The sequence below is a fragment of the Salmo trutta genome, chromosome 33 (assembly GCF_901001165.1).
Source record: "Salmo trutta chromosome 33, fSalTru1.1, whole genome shotgun sequence".
Lineage (NCBI taxonomy): Eukaryota > Metazoa > Chordata > Actinopteri > Salmoniformes > Salmonidae > Salmo > Salmo trutta.
Window position 1 is genome coordinate 35,301,826 of NC_042989.1, and position 23,457 is coordinate 35,325,282.

Genomic DNA, 23,457 nt, shown 5'->3' on the forward strand with positions numbered 1-23,457 from the left:
GAACTTTGCTCCGTTCCTCTTTCCCTGGATCCTGACTAGTCACCCAGTCCCTGCGGCTGGGTGAAAACCCTGCGGCTGGGTGAAAACATCCCCCCCATCATGATGCTGCCACCATCATGCTTAACTGTCGGGATTGTGCCAGGTTTCCTCCAAACATGATGCTTGGCATTCAGGTCAAATAGTTCAATGTTGGTTTCATAAGACCAGAGAATCTTGTTTCTCATGGTCTAAGAGTCCTTTAGGTGCCTTTTGGCAAACTCCAAGCAGGTTGTCATGTGCCCTTAATTGAGGAGTGGCTTCTATCTGGCCACTCTACCATAAAGGCCTGATTGGTGGAGTGCTGCAGAGATGGTTGTCCTTCTGGAAGGTTCTCCCATCTCCACAGAGGTACTCTGGAGCTCTGTCAGAGTGACCATTGGGTTCTTGGTCACCTCCCTGACCAAGGCCTTTCTCCCGTGATTGCTCATGCGGCCAGCTCTAGGAAGAGTCTTGGTGGTTCCAAACTTCTTCCATTTAAGAATGAAGAAGGCCACTGTGTTCTTCGCGACCTTTAATGCTGCAGAAATTGTTTGGTACCCTTCCCCAGAGCTGCGCCTCGACACAATCCTGTCTCGGAGCTCTACGGACAATTCTTTCGACCTCATGGCTTGGTTTTTGCTCTGACATGCACTGTCAACTGTGGGACCTTATATAGACAGGTGTGTGCCTTTCCAAATCATGTCCAGCCAATTTAATTTACCACAGGTGGACGCCAATCAAGTTGTAGAAACATCTCAAGGATTATCAATGGAAACAGGATGCACCTGAGCTCAATTTCAAGTCACATAGCAAAGGGTCTGAATACTTATGTAAATAAAGTATTTCTGTTTATTTATTTCGTATACATTTGCCAAAATGTCTAAAAACCTGTTTTTGCTTTGGTATTGTGTAGATTGATGAAATGATTTTATTTAATCCATTTAAGAATAAGGCTGTAAGGTAACAAAATGTAGGAAAAGGAACGGGTTTGAATACTTTCCGAATGCAGTGTATGTACTTGTTAATTGAAGACCTCACTTTCCATGCTTATCCTGTTCTTTGTAGCAGATGCAGCCTATAACAACATGTCCCTTTACATGATTGCATTCCTACTGAATCAGAGTGGATCCTTGGTGTACCACTTCACTCTTACCACCACAGGTGAGCTACATCTAACTAATATGACACGTTGGACTACAGTAGGACTGTTTTACACAGCGACTGCTCATAATGGGGTTCTTTGATCTCAAAATCACATGATTGACAGCTGTCGTGTCTTTGACATCATTAAATTGAAGACTGTTATTTTGTCAAATCAATTCTCTGTAATTATTATTACGTGATTAAACTAATCATGTAAATGTAATTAACTAGGAAGTCGGGGCACCAAGGAGAATCTTCAGATTACAAAGTTATAATTTTCCTAATATAACTTTTCAGATATTTTAAAATCTGATCAATTAGTCTTCTAACTAATGAATTATTCTTTACCTCACGTTAGTCTCATTCCAAACGTCGTACGTTGTTGGTTATCTGCACGAACCCAGCCTTCACTATGAATCATCCATACATCAATTGTCTTAATAATTTATTTACTAACTAAATAATCACAGAAATGCATAACAAACAAACAAAGCAGATATGGTTACAAGGAAATGATAGGGGATGGATGTTCCCTAGTGGGCTAAACCGATATGGCGGCTTGGTAGACAAAGGGACTGAGAAGGGCGCGAAAGACAAAAGACACTACACAGTTGATAATTATATTGATAGAAATACTAATCCTTTGCACATGAACGCTCACTCATTCGGGAATAATTCCAATCAATATATATATTTACGCTCAGTGTGTCGTCGTGATCTCTGTTGGAATCGTCCGTCTTTCTGTTGGAAAGTTCATCTGAACTTCTCTTTGCGTCCCTGGAGTCTTTCGTGGTTAGAATGGATACTTCAGAGTCCCATTCACGAAATGTTCTTATAGAATAGATGTTTCGGCGTTTGTCGGTCTTCGCATTTCAGGTCGACATAACTTCTAGCTGCAGACTAGTAATTCATATAGAAGATTTGCTCTTATCGATAGTCTCAGTGTTTCAACAACCATTACAACCTTAGCTTATACTGAGGGTTTTTATGGTCTCTACTCAAACCTTCGCCCCCTATGTGATCGCATGGTCTGAAGGGAATTTCTTCAGGTGGGGGTTATATTCGTAACTGTGGAAAAGGGCTGTCCCATGACGCCAAATCAATGTCTGTGCTCATGGGGCGGGCCTATGACTTAGTTAAACTTTGAAGGGAATTGGATTCTCTTTCATTAAACAGTTTAAAATCACATTACATAATTTCACAAATAGTTTCATCTTTACTCATTCATGTTATACAATAATTAGATGCAAAACTCATAACGGAGGCTCCTGGATAAACAGAGTTATGGTAATGTGGCTATATTGTCTTTCAATGAGGTCACAAACATGAAACAAAATGAACCGGTCGTAGCTGGATTCTCCACCGACCATTTACACATTCTCCAAAACATGGACATTGTTCAGTTCTCAAGTTCTGTGATGTAGAAGTTCCTTTGTTCTCTCTATGTGTCTCTTTCTGCTTGCTATACTGCCTGGCCCTGAGGAGAGTCTCCTCTAGGAATTTACGACCTGAGATAACAGAGCCTGGGTGTAAGAGTGAGAGAGAGGGGGAAGGCACTCGCTATACCCAAAGAGGGCCACGTCATGACACAGCCCTATTGATGCCAGTTACCCTGTGTTCTGGGGTGTAAGGTGAAGTTGCCCCTAGATGCTTATCTTGGGTCACTATTGCCTTTCCCCCACTAACAGTTAGTATTGGGGGAGGGAAGCTGCTCCTAGATCTGGGGAAACTTCACCCAGGAGCGTGTTCTAGCTCTGCTGTAATGGTTCAGTGTGTTCATCTCTCCTCTTCCTCACCCTTTTCTTTCTTTCTCCTCCTCCTCCTCCTCCCCTCATACAAAACTGTCTCCAGTTGTGCCTGTGGCCAACTCCCTCCTCTTCCTGTTCACCCTGCTCACTGGGAAGTGGGGAGGAGGTGGAGGGACATGTTGTTATGATGTCACCACTTTCCAAACATAATGACACAACATTGCTGTCGCTCTCTGGGCAGTTTGGCTAGCTTTAGTACACATTGCATTGATAATGATTGGTTATTTGGTTATTATGGGCATACAGTGCTGGCCTGTGTTTGTTTTGGTCATCATATTTTTCACATGCCATGTGTGTGTTTGTTTATTGATGCAGGAACTGTTGGAGGAATGGTCCTCACCATGGTAGGCATCACTCTCTGCATAGTGAGCCCCATCACTGAGCCTGAAAGCACGGGACAGCAGAATGGTACACAGGTCTCACCATAAAAATAGAAACAGTATATGTAGCAGCACTCTATTGCATCTATTTCTATATGTCTTGCACGACAACAACAACAACAAAAATAAACAAAGAAAGGACTGGACACATTTTAACAGGTTAAATCTCCTACAACCTAGTTCAAGGTATTGTTTCTTGTCTAAGGTACTTTCCATAGGCTTAGTTATGTCATCAATAGATGTGGCTTCATACTACATAACATACTTCTTCAACTACAGTAGTGTTTAGGTTGTCCGTAGGGTCCAAAATGTTTCACAACATTTTGTAACGGAGAATGAAAACAAATTCTTCTTGTTAGACTGTTCGGGTAGTAGGCTCCCTCCCCGTTTCCACAGGTTCTAATCCTGCTGTAAACACAACCCTGACCTCTGCCCCAACCCTGACCTCTGCCACAACCCTGACCTCTGCCCCAACCCTGACCTCTGCCCCAACCCAGGACCTCTGCCCCAACCCAGGACCTCTGCCCCAACCCTGACCTCTGCCCCAACCCTGACCTCTGCCGCAACCCTGACCTCTACCGCAACCCTGACCTCTACCACAACCCTGACCTCTGCCCCAACCCTGACCTCTGCCGCAACCCTGACCTCTGCCCCAACCCTGACCTCTGCCCCAACCCTGACTTCTACCACAACCCTGAACTCTGCCACAACCCTGACCTCTGCCACAACCCTGACCTCTGCCCCAACCCTGACCTCTGCACCAACCCTGACCTCTACCCCAACCCTGACCTCTACCACAACCCTAACCTCTACCGCAACCCTGACCTCTGCCGCAACCCTGACCTCTGCCACAACCCTGACCTCTGCCACAATCCTGACCTCTGCCCCAACCCTGACCTCTGCCACAACCCTGACCTCTACCACAACCCTGACCTCTACCACAACCCTGACCTCTGCCACAATCCTGACCTCTGCCAGCCAGGCAGTAGGGATTGTACGTTGTGTGAATGAGTATGTAAATTAACTTAGCGAGAACTCAGCATGCACAGTGCTGTGGCTAATCCCATACCTTATAACTACTGTGAGTTCATTTAGGGTTCATTCCAGCCAGCTATTCTAGTCATTCTGATGCCATGCTGTGTGAATGCCCATAGAAACACTATAGGACTGCAGAAGACCACAGTCAATGTGTTGGTTTGGAAAACAGACCAACCGGAGTTCAGTTGTTTTAATCAATGCTGCTGCTACTGTGCATCTAGATCACAAACATTACATCGTCATTTTTTATGTATATAAAGATATTATTTTGATATGAAACTGCAAAGTGTTAGGTGCAAAGTGATATGTTGGTAGTGTATATTTTGTGGGAAAAACTGTTTACTGTTGTATTGCGCGTTTTATTCAGAAATAATAGCATATGAATTGTTTGAGTCAACCAAAATGTTTGTACTGTACAACCACAGAGGACATTGCAGTTGTTTTTTGTAAGATATGAAATATTTTATATTGTATATTTCCATTAGATATTAAAGTATATTTTGATAAAACACAATAACTTTACATTCATTGTATATGTTCTATAACTGAATAATACAGAACCCTGTCCTACTTGTTCTCTTATTGTCTCAAAAATACTTTTTCCTGTTTACAATATGTTGCCGCTTTCCATCAAAGTAAAAGCATTGTGTGTCATTAGTATTATTTTTAAAGAAATATTACATAGATTACCTGATTACTGTACCACAGTATTTCCTGCAGAATACATTCGCATTTTGGATTCTCAGTTTAATAATGAAAACAATAGATGGTAGATTATAGAAACAATGATCTTGTTACTATCCTCCACTCTCCTCATAAGCCACAGGCCCATTCTGAGAACCGGACTGCTTCATTAAGGTGCTTGTTGGAGGGACCGGACTGCTTCATTAAGGTGTCCGGTGGAGGGTATGAGGACTGCTTCATTAAGGTGTCCGGTGGAGGGCATGAGGACTGCTTCATTAAGGTGTCCGGTGGAGGGCATGAGGACTGCTTCATTAAGGTGTCCGGTGGAGGGCATGAGGACTGCTTCATTAAGGTGTCCGGTGGAGGGCATGAGGACTGCTTCATTAAGGTGTCCGGTGGAGGGCATGAGGACTGCTTCATTAAGGTGTCCGGTGGAGGGCATGAGGACTCCCTTAAAAGAAAAAAACCAATCAGACAGGGCTAAAATATATTTTCTTTTAAGGATATTCTCTGGTACTTTTGTATACTTTTTAGCCAGTAGTTCTGAAAGTTGCACCCACAAGTCAAAAAGTGGTCCCCGAAAATTGCGTACTACGTCACCTGCAGATATGTGCACGCTGTGTGTGTGCGTCTTGCTAGCTGTCACTCAAATGGGGATGGGCTGAAGCTCATTGGTTGAAACTCTAATTGCTAGGGTGCTGGCCCGCACGGGGGTAAATGTAGGGAAAATGGTGCTGCACAGTTTCCAGAAAACTGTCGCTTTCAAACTAGGGATTTTGTGTCACTTTGAGAGTAATTCTGCTCATAGATTATGCATGTATGAACTAAAATTGACACATCCAGACCAAAGTTGGAGGTTTAAAAAAAGACTTATTAGTGGTCAAAGTACCAGAGCATGTATTTAAACCACTCTAGGATGATCATTTAAACCCAAGGGCGCAACTTTCACTGGCAGCGGTGTGCTTTAGGACCATGCGGACGCCTCCGAGCGGTCGGGTAGGCTGTTTGGAGTGTTTATCCGACTAGATAAAGAAAATAATCATAATTTGCCCCCCCCCACTTCTAAAATCAAAGGTGCGCCCATGTTTAAATTCACCTATTCAATCGAGCCTGATCAAATACTCGAACGGTTTCCTTGGATACCCCCGCTTTTCGGAGAACTTTGAGATGCGGAGGATGTTGATGACGAAGAAGCCCTTGGGTGTGGAGTGGTTGGCTTTGGCTCCGTCTTCGGCTCCTTGAATAGGGGTGAGGGTACAGACAGAATTCATTTCTAGAAATTGAGTGTGTTCGCCTCTGTATGTGTATTCATGCTGTACTGAATAACAGTGTGTGTGTGTGTGTGTGTGTGTGTGTGTGTGTGTGTGTGTGTGTGTGTGTGTGTGTGTGTGTGTGTGTGTGTGTGTGTGTGTGTGTGTGTGTGTGTGTGTGTGTGTGTGTGTGTGTGTGTACCTCTGGCGTATCAGTAGCAGACACACAACTCTTTAAGGCAGCGCCTTCTTTTTTGTGGACAGATGGATCTGCAGTAGAGTTCATCTCATGCTCCAGGGATGTGTTTGCCTTTGTTAGACGAAGAACATGTAAACCATGAAAATGTATCCAACATCTTCAGTGTGGTAGAGCATGACTATATCAGTGAATGAGTATATCGCACAAGAACACATACCATCAGTGTACAAAACATTATGAACACCTGCTCTTTCCATGACATAAGCCGTGTTCACATTGGCAGTTTCAAATTCTATTTATTGGCATATCCGATTCGAATCTGTTCTTTTTCCTACATTTTGAACAGCCAAAAAGCACATGGAATCGGATATTTCATGCCACATTTGTAGGTGGTTTGAAGTCAGATACAAATCTGATTCCTGGCCATGTGACTTGTGTCTGAACGGTCAAATCTGATTTATTTGCTAGAAAACTAAACAGCTAACTCCAGTGGGGGGAAAAAGTATTTGATCCCCTGCTGATTTTGTACATTTGCCCACTTACAAAGAAATGATCAGTCTATAATTTTAATAGTAGGTTTATTTGAACAGTGAGAGACAGAATAACAACAACAAAAATCCAGAAAAACACATGTCAAAAATGTTATAAAATGATTTGCATTTTAATGAGAGAAATAAGTATTTGACCCCTCTGCAAAACATGACTTAGTACGTGGTGGCAAACCCCTTGTTGGCAATCACAGAGGTCAGATGTTTCTTGTAGTTGGCCACCAGGTTTGCACACATCTCAGGAGGGATTTTGTCCCACTCCTCTTTGCAGATCTTCTCCAAGTCATTAAGGTTTCGAGGCTGACGTTTGGCAACTCGAACCTTCAGCTCCCTCCACAGATTTTCTATGGGATTAAGGTCTGGAGACTGGCTAGGCCACTCCAGGGCCTTAATGTGCTTCTTCTTGAGCCACTCCTTTGTTGCCTTGGCCGTGTGTTTTGGGTCATTGTCATGCTGGAATACCCATCCACGACCCATTTTCAATGCCCTGGCTGAAGGAAGGAGGTTCTCACCCAAGATTTGACGGTACATGGCCCCGTCCATCGTCCCTTTGATGCGGTGAAGTTGTCCTGTCCCCCTAGCAGAAAAACACCCCCAAAGCATAATGTTTCCACCTCCATGTTTGACGGTGGAGATGGTGTTCTTGGGGTCATAGGCAGCATTCCTCCTCCTCCAAACACGGCGAGTTGAGTTGATGTCAAAGAGCTCCATTTTGGTCTCATCTGACCACAACACTTTTACCAGTTGTCCTCTGAGTCATTCAGATGTTCATTGGCAGACTTCAGACGGGCCTGTATATGTATTCTTGAGCAGGGGGACCTTGCGGGCGCTGCAGGATTTCAGTCCTTCACGGCGTAGTGTGTTACCAATTGTTTTCTTGGTGACTATGGTCCCAGCTGCCTTGAGATCATTGACAAGATCCTCCCGTGTAGTTCTGGGCTGATTCCTCACCATTCTCATGATCATTGCAACTCCACCAGGTGAGATCTTGCATGGAGCCCCAGGCCGAGGGATATTAACAGTTGTTTTGTGTTTCTTCTATTTGTGAATAATTGCACCAAATGTTGTCACCTTCTCACCAAGCTGCTTGGCGATGGTCTTGTAGCCCATTCCAGCCTTGTGTAGGTCTACAATCTTGTCCCTGACATCCTTGGAGAGCTCTTTGGTCTTGGCCATGGTGGAGAGTTTGGAATCTGATTGATTGATTGCTTCTGTGGACAGGTGTCTTTTTTACAGGTAACAAGCTGCGGTTAGGAGCACTCCCTTTAAGAGTGTGCTCCTATTCTCAGCTCGTTACCTGTATAAAAGACACCTGGGAGCCAGAAATCTTTCTGATTGAGAGGGGGTCAAATACTTATTTCCCTCATTAAAATGCAAATCAATTTATAACATTTTTGACATGCGTTTTTCTGGATATTTTTGTTGTTATTCTGTCTCTCACTGTTCAAATAAACCTACCATTAAAATTATAGACTGATCCTTTCTTTTGTCAGTGGGCAAACGTACAAAATCAGCAGGGGATCAAATACTTTTTTCCCTCACTGTAGCTAGTTGACTGCTGTGGCTAGCCAAAAAGGTCTCGTTTTGAAAGTTGGATCTCATCGTTTGAGGCGTTATAAGTGTTCTTACACTATGATTTTAAACATTCAAAGCAACTGGGAAACGTCCATGACAATGTTGTCACCTTAGCTTGCTACATAACTTCTGAGTGACAGGAAGCACGAGCACCACGACCAATCAGCTTACACCACTGCACACATACCCGTTGTTACTATGACAACTAGGGTAGCCTTGTCAGCAAATGACTGCTGTCTGATTTGGTCAAATGACTGCTGTCTGAACACACACATCTGATTTGGTCAAATGACTGCTGTCTGAACACACATCTGATTTGGTCAAATGACTGCTGTCTGAGCACACATCTGATTTGGTCAAATGACTGCTGTCTGAACACATCTGATTTGGTCAAATGACTGCTGTCTGAACACACATCTGATTTGGTCAAATGACTGCTGTCTGAACACACATCTGATTTGGTCAAATGACTGCTGTCTGAGCACACATCTGATTTGGTCAAATGACTGCTGTCTGAACACACATCTGATTTGGTCACTTGTAACTTGCTGTTTAGACAGTCAGTAGTTCAAAACGGATTTGGAACAAAACAAAATTAATTTGAACATTAAGGACTGCGGTGTGAACAAAGCTTTAGACTGTCCAGGTGAAAGCTGTGATCCCTTATTGATCCACTTCAATCACTGTAGATGAAGGGGAGGAGACAGGTTAAATCATTTTTACGCCTTGAGACATGGATTGTGTATGTGTGCCATTCAGTAGGTGAATGAGAAAGACAAAAGATTTAAGGTCCTTTGAACAGAGTGTGGGAGTAGGGATCAGGCGCACCGGTTTGTGTCAATGACTGCAACGCTGCTGGCTTTTTCACGCTCAACAGTTTCCCGTGTGTATTAAGAATGGTCCACCACCCAAAGGATATCCAGCCAACTTGACACAACTGTGGGAAGCATTGGAGTCAACATGGGCCAGCATCCCTGTGGAACGCTTTTGACACCTTGTAGAATCCATGCCCCAACGAATTGAGTCTGTTCTGAGGGCAAAAGGAGGTACAACTCAATATTAGGAAGATGTTCTTAATGTTTTGTACACTCAGTGTATACAGTATGTATACAGTATGATCACTGTTGTCTGTGTTATCTGGCTCATCTCGCTCTCTCATGCAAGCAAGCAAGCACACACACACACACACACCTTTTCCTCAGTCTCTAACTACAGACAGACAGGTGAGCCCCAAAGTAGTGAAAGGTATGAGCTATTTTTATAATTGCACTGTTACTTAATGAATGAAAGCCTTCTGTACCTGTGGCATTTCTGTATCAAGCGTAGGGCTCCCATCGATAACATCCTCTTTGCAGATTGAAGAGCTGGTATTTTCAGGTGAGTTCCTGTCTTTCTCAGTCGATGATTCCAACTTTGTGATTGGACGAAAATCACAATTATCTGAGTGGTTCTATCATGTAACAGCAGACTAAAGTGTCCATCTAACAGCAGACTGAAATGTCCATCTAACAGCAGACTGAAATGTCCATCTAACAGCAGACTGAAATGTCCATCTAACAGCAGACTGAAATGTACATCTAACAGCAGACTGAAATGTACATCTAAAAGCAGACTGAAATGTCCATCTAACAGCAGACTGAAATGTGAAATGTCCATCTAACAGCAGACTGAAATGTCCATCTAACAGCAGACTGAAATGTCCATCTAACAGCAGACTGAAATGTACATCTAACAGCAGACTGAAATGTCCATCTAACAGCAGGCATCTAACAGCAGACTGAAATGTCCATCTAACAGCAGACATCTAACAGCAGACTGAAATGTCCATCTAACAGCAGACTGAAATGTACATCTAACAGCAGACTGAAATGTACAAATGTAAATGTAACAGCATATCTCATGTTGAGAATGATTTGTCAAATCATGAGCGATGATCCTTGACCAGACAAACATTGTCTGGGTGTTCTGGGTGAGGAAGGGGATCTTATGTAGCCTTGGTCAAAATCTAGAGGAGAACAATACAAAGCAGCTCTCGTAGCTTCACACTACCAACCATACAACCTGGATAAACATGTATGATAAACAATCTGCGACTTCTACAAAACCTCATGTCACTCAAGGAATGAGACTATCCCAGACAGATACACACCTGATCTTGGCTGTTGGAATGAGTAGGATTTCTCCCAATAAGGTCCTCGTCCTCTACTGTCTCTGCCACTCTCTAAAAGATAAAGATACAACACCACAATACTACAGTTTGCTTAACTATAATCCACACCTCAACACATTACATATAACCCTCATATACATTATTTCAAAGAGAGAAATGGAAAATGGTCCCATTGCACTGGTAAGGGAAGAAAGGACAGTTTAAACTTGATTGTTACCCAGAAGGACATTTGGTTATAGGCAGGGGTAATATGATGAAAAAACTTAGAGCACATACAAAAGAGTTAAAAAAAACAACAACACCCCACAAAGTACACAGAAACATCATTATATGAAGGGGTGGGGGAATAATTATTATTAGTATTGTTTCTTTTTTATCCCGGGGATAAACACTCTAAACAGCCCAACCGACTGCTTGGAGGCGTCCGCATGGTCCTAAAGCAAACCGTTGCCTCGTTTTGTATCACATTCCAATGATAAAACTGGGGGATGACAAAAATGCTATTTCAGAATGTGGGGGGGACATGTCCCTCCCGTCCCCAGTGAAAGCTGCGCCCCTGGTTATATGCAATTTCAGGCAACAGAGTGCATGTCCAAATCAGGATCATTTGATTCCCTTTCCATACCAGGGCCCTGTGTTTAACATGTTCATGGTGGTGGGTACGAAGGAGTGCTCGTATCTGTTGCTTTTTAGTCCGGGCAGTTGTATCTGGAACCTGAGGGTAGGAGCTGGAGCTCAGAGTGGAGGGCTTGGTCACTGTCATGGAACGGAGAGCTTTGGGTAAGAGGACAATAAAAGAGTGGAGGAGAGAGAAAAGAATGAGGTGTCGGCCTACCTGGTCAACGGGAACATCTACTGCTGTGTTCTCATCCTCCAGCACCTCCTCAGCCCCCTGCACCTCCTCTCTCTTCCTCCGTACAGCTCTGAACACACTGTCCTGGGCTACAACACACACCAACATGAACATGAATGATCAATCATTGTAAATGTGCATTGACACAATCATGAATGCAATATTTCACACTATGCCAAGGGCCACACCAGACCATTTGCCAGGGGCCACACCAGACCATATGCCAAGGGCCACACCAGACCATTTGCCAGGGGCCACACCAGACCATATGCCAAGGGCCACTCCAGACCATATGCCAGGGGCCACACCAGACCATATGCCAGGGGCCACACCAGACCATATGCCAGGGGCCACACCAGACCATATGCCAGGGGCCACACCAGACCATATGCCAGGGGCCACACCAGACCCACAAGCTGCTTTCTCGTGGCTCCCCTTCTGGTATCTAATTCCTATTAAAACCAGGTCCTCAGTGAGAACAGCAAGCCTGACACTGGCCCCCAGGTAATTGGAGTGTGTGTCTGTGTGCTCCTACCTGGTCCAGTCCTTGGTGGAGGCCTGGGATGGCCTCTGTTCCTCACTCGGACTTTCACTGGTTTGGCGTAGAAGATAGAGCTCTCCTCCTTCACTGGACTCCTCTGGATGGATGGGAGAGCCGTCTCCCCCACCTCATCCCCAGTGGACTTCACCCTCCGCCCATCCAACTGGGACCACAACACCAGGGTTGTGTTCATTAGGCACCAAATGGAAGAAAACAGACTGAAACCGGTCTGGACTACTTTATACAATAAGAAACTTTATTTTCCACTACAGTTTTTTGACAGTACCTCTGGAGAGTCCAGGAGAGCAGAGTCACTGTAGCTGTCCTCAGGGCCACTGGCTGCCTTCCTGCCCTGAGCAAGACAAAGGGAGACAACGTGTACCTTTATAACCAAGCTCAATTGTCCTACAGACCAAAATAAATATACAAAATATTAGACTATGAAGTGTTAGACATACAGTAGGTGTTAGACAGACAGTAGCTTACCTTATATCTCCTTGACAGCCTTCTATTTCCAGGGTAATTTCTGGAAAATAATATGAAACTCATATGATATAGAAATCCATATTATATCAAATGTATTATATTATACTATACTATATCATATTATATATTATATTTATAATGTTATTATATCATATTATAATATAATATATTATATTATTTATATTATATGATATCATGTTAAAATATATGATATCATATTATATTATATTTATTATATTATATCATTTCATATCATATTCAATTCATTATATAACATATTATATCATACTATAGTATATCATTTCATATCATATATTTATTATATAATATTATACTATATCATATATATTTATCATATTATATCATATCAGATGTATTATATTATATAATATCATATTATATGTTATATCATATCATACTATATTCCAATATATTATATCATATCATATTTATTATATCATATTATATTATATCATATTATATTAAAATATATGATATCATATTATATTTATTTATTATATCATATTACATTAAAATATATATCATATTATATTCATTATGTTATATTATTTCATATCATATTATATTTATTATGTCATATTATATTATAATATATTTATTATATTATATCATATTATATTTATTTTATCATATTGTATCATATTATATTTATTTTATCATATTGTATCATATTATATTAAAATATATGATATTATATTATATTATATTTATTATATCATATATTATAATACATTTATTATATTATATCATATTATATTTATTTTATCATATTATTTCATATTATATTTATTTTATCATATTATATCATATTATATTTATTTTATCATATTATTTCATATTATATTAAAATATATCCTATTATATTATATTTATTATATCATATTATTTCATATTATATTTATTATATCATATTATATCATATTATATTTATTTTATCATATTATTTCATATTATATTTATTATATTAAAATATATCCTATTATATTATATTTATTTTATTATATTATTTCATATTATATTTATTATATCATATTATATCATATTATATTTATTTTATCATATTATTTCATATTATATTTATTTTATCATATTATTTCATATTATATTTATTTTATCATATTGTATCATATTATATTAAAATATATGATATTATATTATATTATATTTATTATATCATATTATATTTATTATATCATATTATATCATATTATATTTATTTTATCATATTATTTCATATTATATTTATTTTATCATATTATTTCATATTATATTTATTTTATCATATTATATCATATTATATTTATTTTATCATATTGTATCATATTTTATTTATTTTATCATATTATATTATATTATATTTATTATATCATATATTATAATACATTTATTATATTATATCATATTATATTTATTTTATCATATTTTTTATTTTTATTTTTTATTTCACCTTTATTTAACCAGGTAGGCAAGTTGAGAACAAGTTCTCATTTACAATTGCGACCTGGCCAAGATAAAGCAAAGCAGTTCGACAACATACAAAAACACAGAATTACACATGGAGTAAAACAACATACAATCAATGATGCAGTAGAAAAAAAAAAAAAATAATAATAATAATAATAAATACATTATTATTTCATATTATATTTATTTTATCATATTATATCATATTATATTTATTTTATCATATTATATCATATTATATTAAAATATATCCTATTATATTATATTTATTATATCATATTATATTTATTATATTATATAATATTATTTAATATATTTATTTTACCTTTATTTTAGTAGGGAGTCCCATTGAGACCAATATATCTTTAGAATAGAATACCCATACAGTCTTACATTTGACCTTTTAGTCATTTAGCAGACACTCTTATCCAGAGAGAATTACAGTTAGTGCATTGATCTTAATATAGCTAGGTGGGACAACCACATATCTCAGTCATAGTAAGTAAATTGTTCTTCACTAAAGTAGCTATCAGCAAAGTCTGAGTTAGTAAAAGGGGAGAAAAAGTCAAATGAGTTCACAAAAGTATTTTTTGTCTTGGCTGCCTAAAAGCTGCTTGTTCTATTTTCAAATTATCTAACAATCTCTGTACTATGATAATTCCATCCATACCTCTCAGAGGCTTTAGGAACCAACAGCTCCACGTAGGGAAGCTTCTTGAACCTCTCTGCTCCCACAGCCACGTAGAACTGGCCACTCACCAGCTCGTCTGCACTGGACACAGTTACACCCTCTAGAGTGCACAACCTGAGGGGTCACAGGGTCAGGGTTCACTAACGGGGTCAGAGAGACGGTCATCTGTGTACCTGAAGGGTCGTTGGGCTGCCATTAATAGGTCAAACATGCTGTGTCAGGGTGTGTGTGTGTGTCTGTGTCAGTGTGTGCGTATGTACAGTATATATGCGTGTGTGAGGGTGTGTGTGTGTGTGTGTGTGTATGTACAGTATATATGCGTGTGTGAGGGTGTGTGTGTGTGTGTGTCTGTGTCAGTGTGTGTGTATGTACAGTATATATGCGTGTGTGAGGGTGTGTGTGTGTGTGCGTATGTACAGTATATAGGTGTGTGTGAGGGTGTGTGTGTGTGTGTATGTGCAGTATATATGCGTGTGTGAGGGTGTGTGTGTGTGTGTGTATGTACAGTATATATGTGTGTGTGAGGGTGTGTGTGTGTGTACGTATCTGACCTGCGCACTGCTCCAGTGCGTAAACTGGCCTTCTCTGTGACTAGACCGAGGATCTGATCCAGGTCGTGCTGCCAGGTCCTGGGAATTATGAAACGGAATGGCAAGCAGCGAAGATCTTCGTTGCGGAAAACACTGTAAAGGAACACGCAAATAAGTAGTGTGTTTCTATGTGTGTAGTGTTTGAGAATGGGAGTGTGTAAACAGGGAAACTTACTGTATGATACAGGGTAGAGGAATATACTTTCTCCATTTTGCTGACACATTCGGTCTGTGAAGTAATCTTGCCTAGGAAAGAAAGACAGGACATTAGAAAAGAATACGGCACTGTAGTTTCAGATAGATTTGTCGGTCAGAATCAAATACAAGAAAGAAATACCACTTCCTCTGATCAGTGAATGCCAAATTAAACCATGTGATGAAACATTGACATCAAGTGTGCCATTTGATATAATTTACTAAAACAAAGTAAATTCCAATTGTATTAATTTCGGAACAGAACATCCACAGACATTTCACAATAAGCGGTTATGATCTATTATTATTATTATTATTATTATTATAGCTTGTCAGTCAGAGGGCTGTGTCTATGGCAACACACATCATCATCTTGACCAAAAACATACTGTATCTACATAACACATCTACAAAGACAGACTGAGTGGTCCACTTCATTGAATACCTAAACTATATATAGCCACTCTGTCCACTTCCCCTGACCTTTCTATTATGTCCAGAGTCTATGAAGTCAAGCCCTATTAAGACAAGCCCTATTAAGTCAAGCCCTATAAAAAAAACTCAAGTCCAATGAAGTCAGGCCCTATGAAGTCAAGCCCTATGAAGTCAAGCCCTATGGAGTCAAGCCCTATGAATCACTCATTGTGTCTGACCACATAATATAACAATAAATCAATACTTCAAACAAAACCCAACCACAGCTAGAAAATAAATGTTTCTACAATGTTTCCACTTTGAAGTGGCACTATTCAAGGTTGTTTTTGTATTTAAACAGAGTGGTAGGCATGGGGCTGCCAGCAAAGGGCTGGGTAGGCTGGGAATCAGACCTGCCCAGGCTTGTTCAGAGCCCTGATAACACAGGATGAGGCCACTGTATGGCTTAGTTCTCTAAACAGAGTTACCAAGCTAACAATTCTAGTGAGAGAGAATGTTTTTGTATTGTTACCTGTAGTGTTCCCCAGATGTTTGAGTGTCCAGTTTTCGGTTAGTTAAGGGAACATTTTATGTATGTTAACAAAAACCTCCTGAGAACCAATTTAGCATGTTTTGACATTAGATAAATCTCACCTCTGTTAAAAGTACACTCAAGAAAAACAATTTTATTGATCAGAGTGATTCAGGAGTTAACATTAAAACAGGGTTATATGCCCCACCAACATTAGACAACTAAACAAAAAGCCCTAAAATTGCTGAAATAAGTCAGTCAAAATCAATGATGAGAGAATAGTCTGATTAAATAACTGATAACTGACACAGACGTGGCGCAGCAGGAAGATTGAAATGCTGTGAACCAATAGGTTGTGATTTCAAATCCAAGGGGCGGACATGTTGAATAATAATGACTGTATAAATGAACATGCACAGTATAATCGTGTTATGTCAAAGTGTGTCAAATATCTAAGTTGAAAACACTGTATGTTAAAAGAATTATGTCCCTAACCTTGCCAACAAAGAGCTGTGAATGGATCCGTGGTTCACCAATCAGAGTCATGATGGGCTCGGCCACAGTATAAGGGGTGATGTTTATTGATTTAACCATTTTTGGAGAACGTTTCTTTGCCTTTCTACTGTTTCATTTTAATGTTGATGGGTTAGTTATGGTGGCCCTTCTGGTCCCAGTCAGACAATGGAGAATGATTGTTCACAGCTTTCCTGCAGTCAAATGACAAAATCGCCCTGTAGTGGCCTCATGGGTGGAATATTATTCATATTTTTCATAATTTCCAAATTAACACCTTATTTTTCCCGCTGAAAATCCTGTTTCTATGTCAAAGGGTTTTGTTATATTTCAGTCAACTGTGATGTATATAAAGTGTAATATTGGGATGCAAACTCCAAATGTAATACATTTCAACTCTATATCTGACATGGTACAGGTGTCTTATTTTTTAAGCCCATAACCATGTGTATGAGGTGTATACTTTCGTTTCAAAGTAGATTTGTTTTAAGACTACCCTAACCCTGATTTAGCCCACTATGATATTGCTCTGAATCACAACACGCTCCACAACGGAAAATGAAATACATAAATCTCTATCCATCCAGCCAGCCATTTGGGATGAATACAAAGCAAGCACTTTCCATTGTGCGAACGGCTATTGAGATGCTGCGCTTGAAATGGGTTTATATGTGTCCTGACGCCCCTGAAAATAATATGATCTCATTAACACAAGATCTATCTTCCTTATATGAATGTATCTGATGATGAACAGAGATCTATTGAAATGGGCCAAGAATGACCCGAGACACTGGAAGACTAAATACGGTACAGAACATTGATTTGTTATTGATGTGTGGTCTACATGCTCTGTGAGTTTGTGTTGGTGCTGAGGACCATTATTTACAGATTACATGTATCCAAAAATCAATACTATGCTATTGCTTTGGTCTATCATGCTTTGGTCTACCACAGTGTCCGGTATTATGACATGCAAAGCACATCCAAAACCAAATTTAAACACAATGAATATGAAGTGTGGTCAAATAAATACTCAATTATGACCATTGCTCAGTGGAAGAAAATCTGTTCTCTGTTACAACTGGTACCAGGTCAGATCTAGCTGATTTTGAGGGTGTGTGTGTCAGCATGACCTACCCCAGATAGGTTAGGTTAGATTAATGAGTAACGGACTGTACCGCTGACAGAGACAGAAAACCATATTGAAGCTTACCCGAGCTCCTTCTCCCATGGGTACAGGCTGCTTCTTCAGCCCTGTGTTCAAATAACTGCATGAAAGAAGAAAAAAACAAGAGACATGATAAAAGTTCACAAGTCATCCTCAGTGAGACACAGCTTAACACATGACTGTATTACTGGCTGTATTACCAGCTGTATTACTGACTGTATTACTGGCTGTATTACTGACTGTATAACCAGCTGTATTACTGGCTGTATTACTGACTGTATAACCAGCTGTATTACTGACTGTATTACTGGCTGTATTACTGACTGTATTACTGCCTGTATAACCGGCTGTATTACTGACTGTATAACCAGCTGTATTACTGACTGTATAACCAGCTGTATTACTGACTGTATAACCGGCTGTATTACTGACTGTATTACTGACTGTATTACTGACTGCATAAGCAGCTGTATTACTGACTGTATAACCAGCTGTATTACTGACTGTATAACCGGCTGTATTACTGACTGTATTACTGACTGTATAACCAGCTGTATTACTGACTGTATAACCAGCTGTATTACTGACTGTATTACTGACTGTATTACTGACTGTATAACCGGCTGTATTACTGACTGTATTACTGACTGTATAACCAGCTGTATTACTGACTGTATAACCAGCTGTATTACTGACTGTATTACTGACTGTATTACTGACTGTATAACCGGCTGTATTACTGACTGTATTACTGACTGTATTACTGACTGTATAACCGGCTGTATTACAGACTGTATTACTGACTGTATTACTGACTGTATAACCGGCTGCATTACTGACTGTATTATTGTATGAATTACTGACTGTATTACTCACTATATTACTGACTGTATAACCGGCTGTATTACTGACTGTATAACTGGCTGTATTACTGACTGTATTACTGACTGTATTACTGACTGTATAACCAGCTGTATTACTGACTGTATTACTGACTGTATAACCAGCTGTATTACTGACTGTATTACTGACTGTATAACCAGCTGTATTACTGACTGTATTACTGACTGTATAACCAGCTGTATTACTGACTGTATAACCAGCTGTATTACTGACTGTATTCCTGACTGTATAACCGGCTGTATTACTGACTGTATTACTGACTGTATTACTGACTGCATAAGCAGCTGTATTACTGACTGTATAACCAGCTGTATTACTGACTGTATAACCGGCTGTATTACTGACTGTATTACTGACTGTATAGCCAGCTGTATTACTGACTGTATAACCAGCTGTATTACTGACTGTATTACTGACTGTATTACTGACTGTATAACCGGCTGTATTACTGACTGTATAACCAGCTGTATTACTGACTGTATAACCGGCTGTATTACAGACTGTATTACTGACTGTATTACTGACTGTATAACCGGCTGCATTACTGACTGTATTATTGTATGAATTACTGACTGTATTACTGACTGTATTACTGGCTGTATAACCAGCTGTATTACTGACTGTATTCCTGACTGTATAACCGGCTGTATTACTGACTGTATTACTGACTGTATTACTGACTGCATAAGCAGCTGTATTACTGACTGTATAACCAGCTGTATTACTGACTGTATAACCGGCTGTATTACTGACTGTATTACTGACTGTATAACCAGCTGTATTACTGACTGTATAACCAGCTGTATTACTGACTGTATTACTGACTGTATTACTGACTGTATAACCGGCTGTATTACTGACTGTATTACTGACTGTATTACTGACTGTATTACTGACTGTATAACCAGCTGTATTACTGACTGTATTACTGACTGTATAACCAGCTGTATTACTGACTGTATTACTGACTGTATTACTGACTGTATAACCAGCTGTATTACTGACTGTATTACTGACCGTATAACCAGCTGTATTACTGACTGTATTACTGACTGTATAACCAGCTGTATTACTGACTGTATTACTGACTGTATAACCGGCTGCATTACTGACTGTATAACCGGCTGCATTACTGACTGTATTACTGACTGTATAACCGGCTGCATTACTGACTGTATTACTGACTGTATAACCAGCTGTATTACTGACTGTATAACCAGCTGTATTACTGACTGTATTACTGACTGTATAACCAGCTGTATTACTGACTGTATTACTGACTGTATAACCAGCTGTATTACTGACTGTATAACCAGCTGTATTACTGAATGTTTTACTGACTGTATTACTCACTATCTTACTGTATGTATTACTGACTGTATTACTGACTGTATAACCAGCTGTATTACTGACTGTATTATTGTATACATTACTGACTGTATAACCGTCTGTATTACTGACTGTATTACTGACTGTATAACCGACTGTATTACTGACTGTATTCCTGTATGTATTATTGTATGCATTACTGACTGTATAACCGACTGTATTACTGACTGTATTCCTGTATGTATTACTGACTGTATTACTCCCTGGATTACTGACTGTATTACTCCCTGTATTACTGTATGTTTTACTGACTGTATTATTGTATGCATTACTGACTGTATTACTGTATGTTTTACTGACTGTATTATTGTATGCATTACTGACTGTATTACTGTATGTATTACTGTATGTTTTACTGACTGATTACTGACTGTATTATTGTATGCATTACTGACTGTATTATTGTATGTATTACTGACTGTATTACTCCCTGTATTACTGTATGTTTTACTGACTGTATTATTGTATGCATTACTGACTGTATTACGGTATGTATTACTGACTGTATTATTGTATGCATTACTGCATGTTTTACTGACTGTATTACTGCCTGTATTATTGTATGCATTACTGCCTGTATTACAGTATGTTTTACTGACTGTATTACTGCCTGTATTACTGCCTGTATTATTGTATGTTTTACTGACTGTATTATTGTATGCATTACTGCCTGTATTACAGTATGTTTTACTGACTGTATTACTGACTGTATTATTGTATGTATTACTGACTGTATTACTGACTGTATTATTGTATGCATTACTGACTGTATTATTGTATGCATTTCTGACTGTATTGCTGTATGTATTTATATAATGGTTACTATCTACATTTATCTACTGCACACAAAAATAAAAATCAAAGAAACATTTTGATAACATCATATCTAGACATTTACACAAACATGGTAGACCTGTATACATAGGACCATATCTGGACCAACTGCCTGGGAGCAATGCCAGTGAACAACTTAAAAGTGACCTTAAAGGGAAATTCCGCCACATTTCAACCTCAGATTCATTAACTCCATCACTGTATCAGTGTCTATGTGAAAATGGTGCGTTTCTATGATATATGGTTAAAAAGATGAGAAGGTCCTAAAAAAGAACGATCTGTGATATGATAGGGTAGGATTAAAAGTAGAAAAACTGTGATTTTTTTTGCCAGTTTCTAACCAGAGGGAGGGTATTTTCTTGCTACTCACATCACCGCGAATCTCATAGTGTTTGAAAATCACTGTTTTAAAAATGTTTTACATGTTGATGATGTCATCGCGTTTTCACTTATGTAGACACTGGCATTGTGCTGGAGATAATGAAAATGTAGAAAATTGGTGGAATTGCCCTTTAATTGTCCTTTCTAATCTAGACAATTCTGCCTGATAGTCTACTCACTCAAGCTTCTTGAACCTCTCGAAGCCTGCGGCCACGTACTGGGCCCCGGTCTGGAGGTCATGCAGCTCCCTGACCCGGTGACCCTGCCGGGGGGTGTACAGGGTCCTCACGGCCAGCGGCGCCTGAATGCAGTGGGTCACGTCATTGAGAAACGCCTCCATGGTGGACACCTGTCGATGGTTGACTACAAACCTCCTGCCGGAGTAGAAGGGGTCCCCGTTCCTGTAGACCATCACACTCTTGACCGGAGGCAGGAGGGTTGCTGACCCACAGGAAGCCATTTTTCCAGATACCCTGTCTGCCGTCTCCGGTCCCTGTCTACCGTCTCCGGTCCCTGTCTGCTCTGGGTACTACCACTACCACTCAAACCTGTTCAAATTAATCTGTTGTTGTGTTCTGTGTGGTGGTCTCTCACAGCTCTGGACTGTCACGTTCTCTCTCTCTCTCTCCCTCTCTCTCTCACACACACACACACTACTCTCTGGCGACCGAGAGTATTTCCTGGTAGCCATGGCAGCAGAGCCAGCAATGACTGGCTTTGTGGGCCAAACCATTAGTAGCAACGAACGACAACAAAAGAGGGAGAGCGAGAGACAGATGATGCAAGTGTTGTATGCTGAATAAATAAGATAAACCATAAAACTCCTCTTTATATATATTTTTTGAACTATTCGAAAACCTGTTGAATTCACAACGTGTAGCCTAATGACTGCTAGTTCTGTAGTATTTACAGTACAATCTCAGGGATAACCCTTCTACAATAGAAGTTAATGCTCTGGGAGGGGACAAGAGGGTCTAGGAATACCATTTCCATACATCCATTTCAAACAGTCTCCCTTGACCTTGTATGGGCTGTCAGGAAATCACATGCAGCTTTTGTGTTTATTTTGATACCCACATAGACAGGACCAGTATGTTGTTTAATATAACTGCACTTTTTTAATGATTGTGTTGAGTGTGTGCTCTCAATGTGAAACATTTGTGTGAATCACCTGAGATAAACTGGTTATGGCAGGGAGTTCCCTTGAATCTTTCCCATAACGTCTTTGAAAACAATGGAGATCATCATGGTTAAATGCAGTTATGCAGACAACAATTGTAGTGACGTAAAGGAGCATCACATGTACTGTAGCAACGGTAGTAACAACAGTATTAGTAGTAAAAAAAACTAGAGCAAATTTAGTCAATGGACACTTACAAAAATAAACTTTATTAAATTGATATTTAATTTGACAATGCGTATTTGACAACGTACCAACCGTTTGAGCTAAACAAAAGGTACCAATTGGATAGCTACATCGGCAACATTTCAAACTAGCTGTGGAGTGAGCTTACGGTAAATTCATATTAACTCTATTACACTCACCCCTTCTAAACTCGCTACCCCGGCCGTTGAGCTGAGCCCAGCTGCCGATCCGGGCCACAGGCACCACTGTAACGGGGGTGAGTGTGCTGCTAACAGATTCATTTCCTCTACTCTCCAACTGCCC

General features: G+C 39.7%; 1 protein-coding gene across 1 annotated transcript; it reads right to left on the minus strand.

Annotated features, from left to right (window-relative positions):
- Positions 1-4,725: 4,725 nt before the first annotated feature.
- dcdc2b (doublecortin domain containing 2B) lies at positions 4,726-22,632 on the minus strand. Its single transcript, XM_029730738.1, has 14 exons — positions 21,968-22,632; positions 18,327-18,381; positions 15,635-15,705; positions 15,421-15,552; positions 14,849-14,983; positions 12,694-12,733; positions 12,494-12,559; positions 12,202-12,370; positions 11,649-11,755; positions 10,793-10,864; positions 9,944-10,054; positions 6,524-6,631; positions 6,168-6,308; positions 4,726-5,522 (listed from the first exon to the last, which is right to left on the minus strand). The coding sequence occupies exons 1-13, from the start codon at positions 22,246-22,248 to the stop codon at positions 6,186-6,188; spliced, it is 1,470 nt and encodes a 489-aa protein (XP_029586598.1). The 5' UTR covers positions 22,249-22,632; the 3' UTR covers positions 4,726-5,522; positions 6,168-6,185.
- Positions 22,633-23,457: the final 825 nt, after the last annotated feature.

Bases quoted from the DNA above. Each gene is read 5' to 3' on its own strand.
- dcdc2b (XM_029730738.1), bottom strand. From the start codon at position 22,248: ATGGCTTCCTGTGGGTCAGCAACCCTCCTGCCTCCGGTCAAGAGTGTG. The intron at 14,984-15,420 runs GTCAGATACGTA...GTGACCCCTCAG, and splicing joins CGCACTGGAGCAGTGCGCAG to GTTGTGCACTCTAGAGGGTG. The intron at 6,309-6,523 runs GTACACACACAC...CCCCTATTCAAG, and splicing joins CTGCTACTGATACGCCAGAG to GAGCCGAAGACGGAGCCAAA.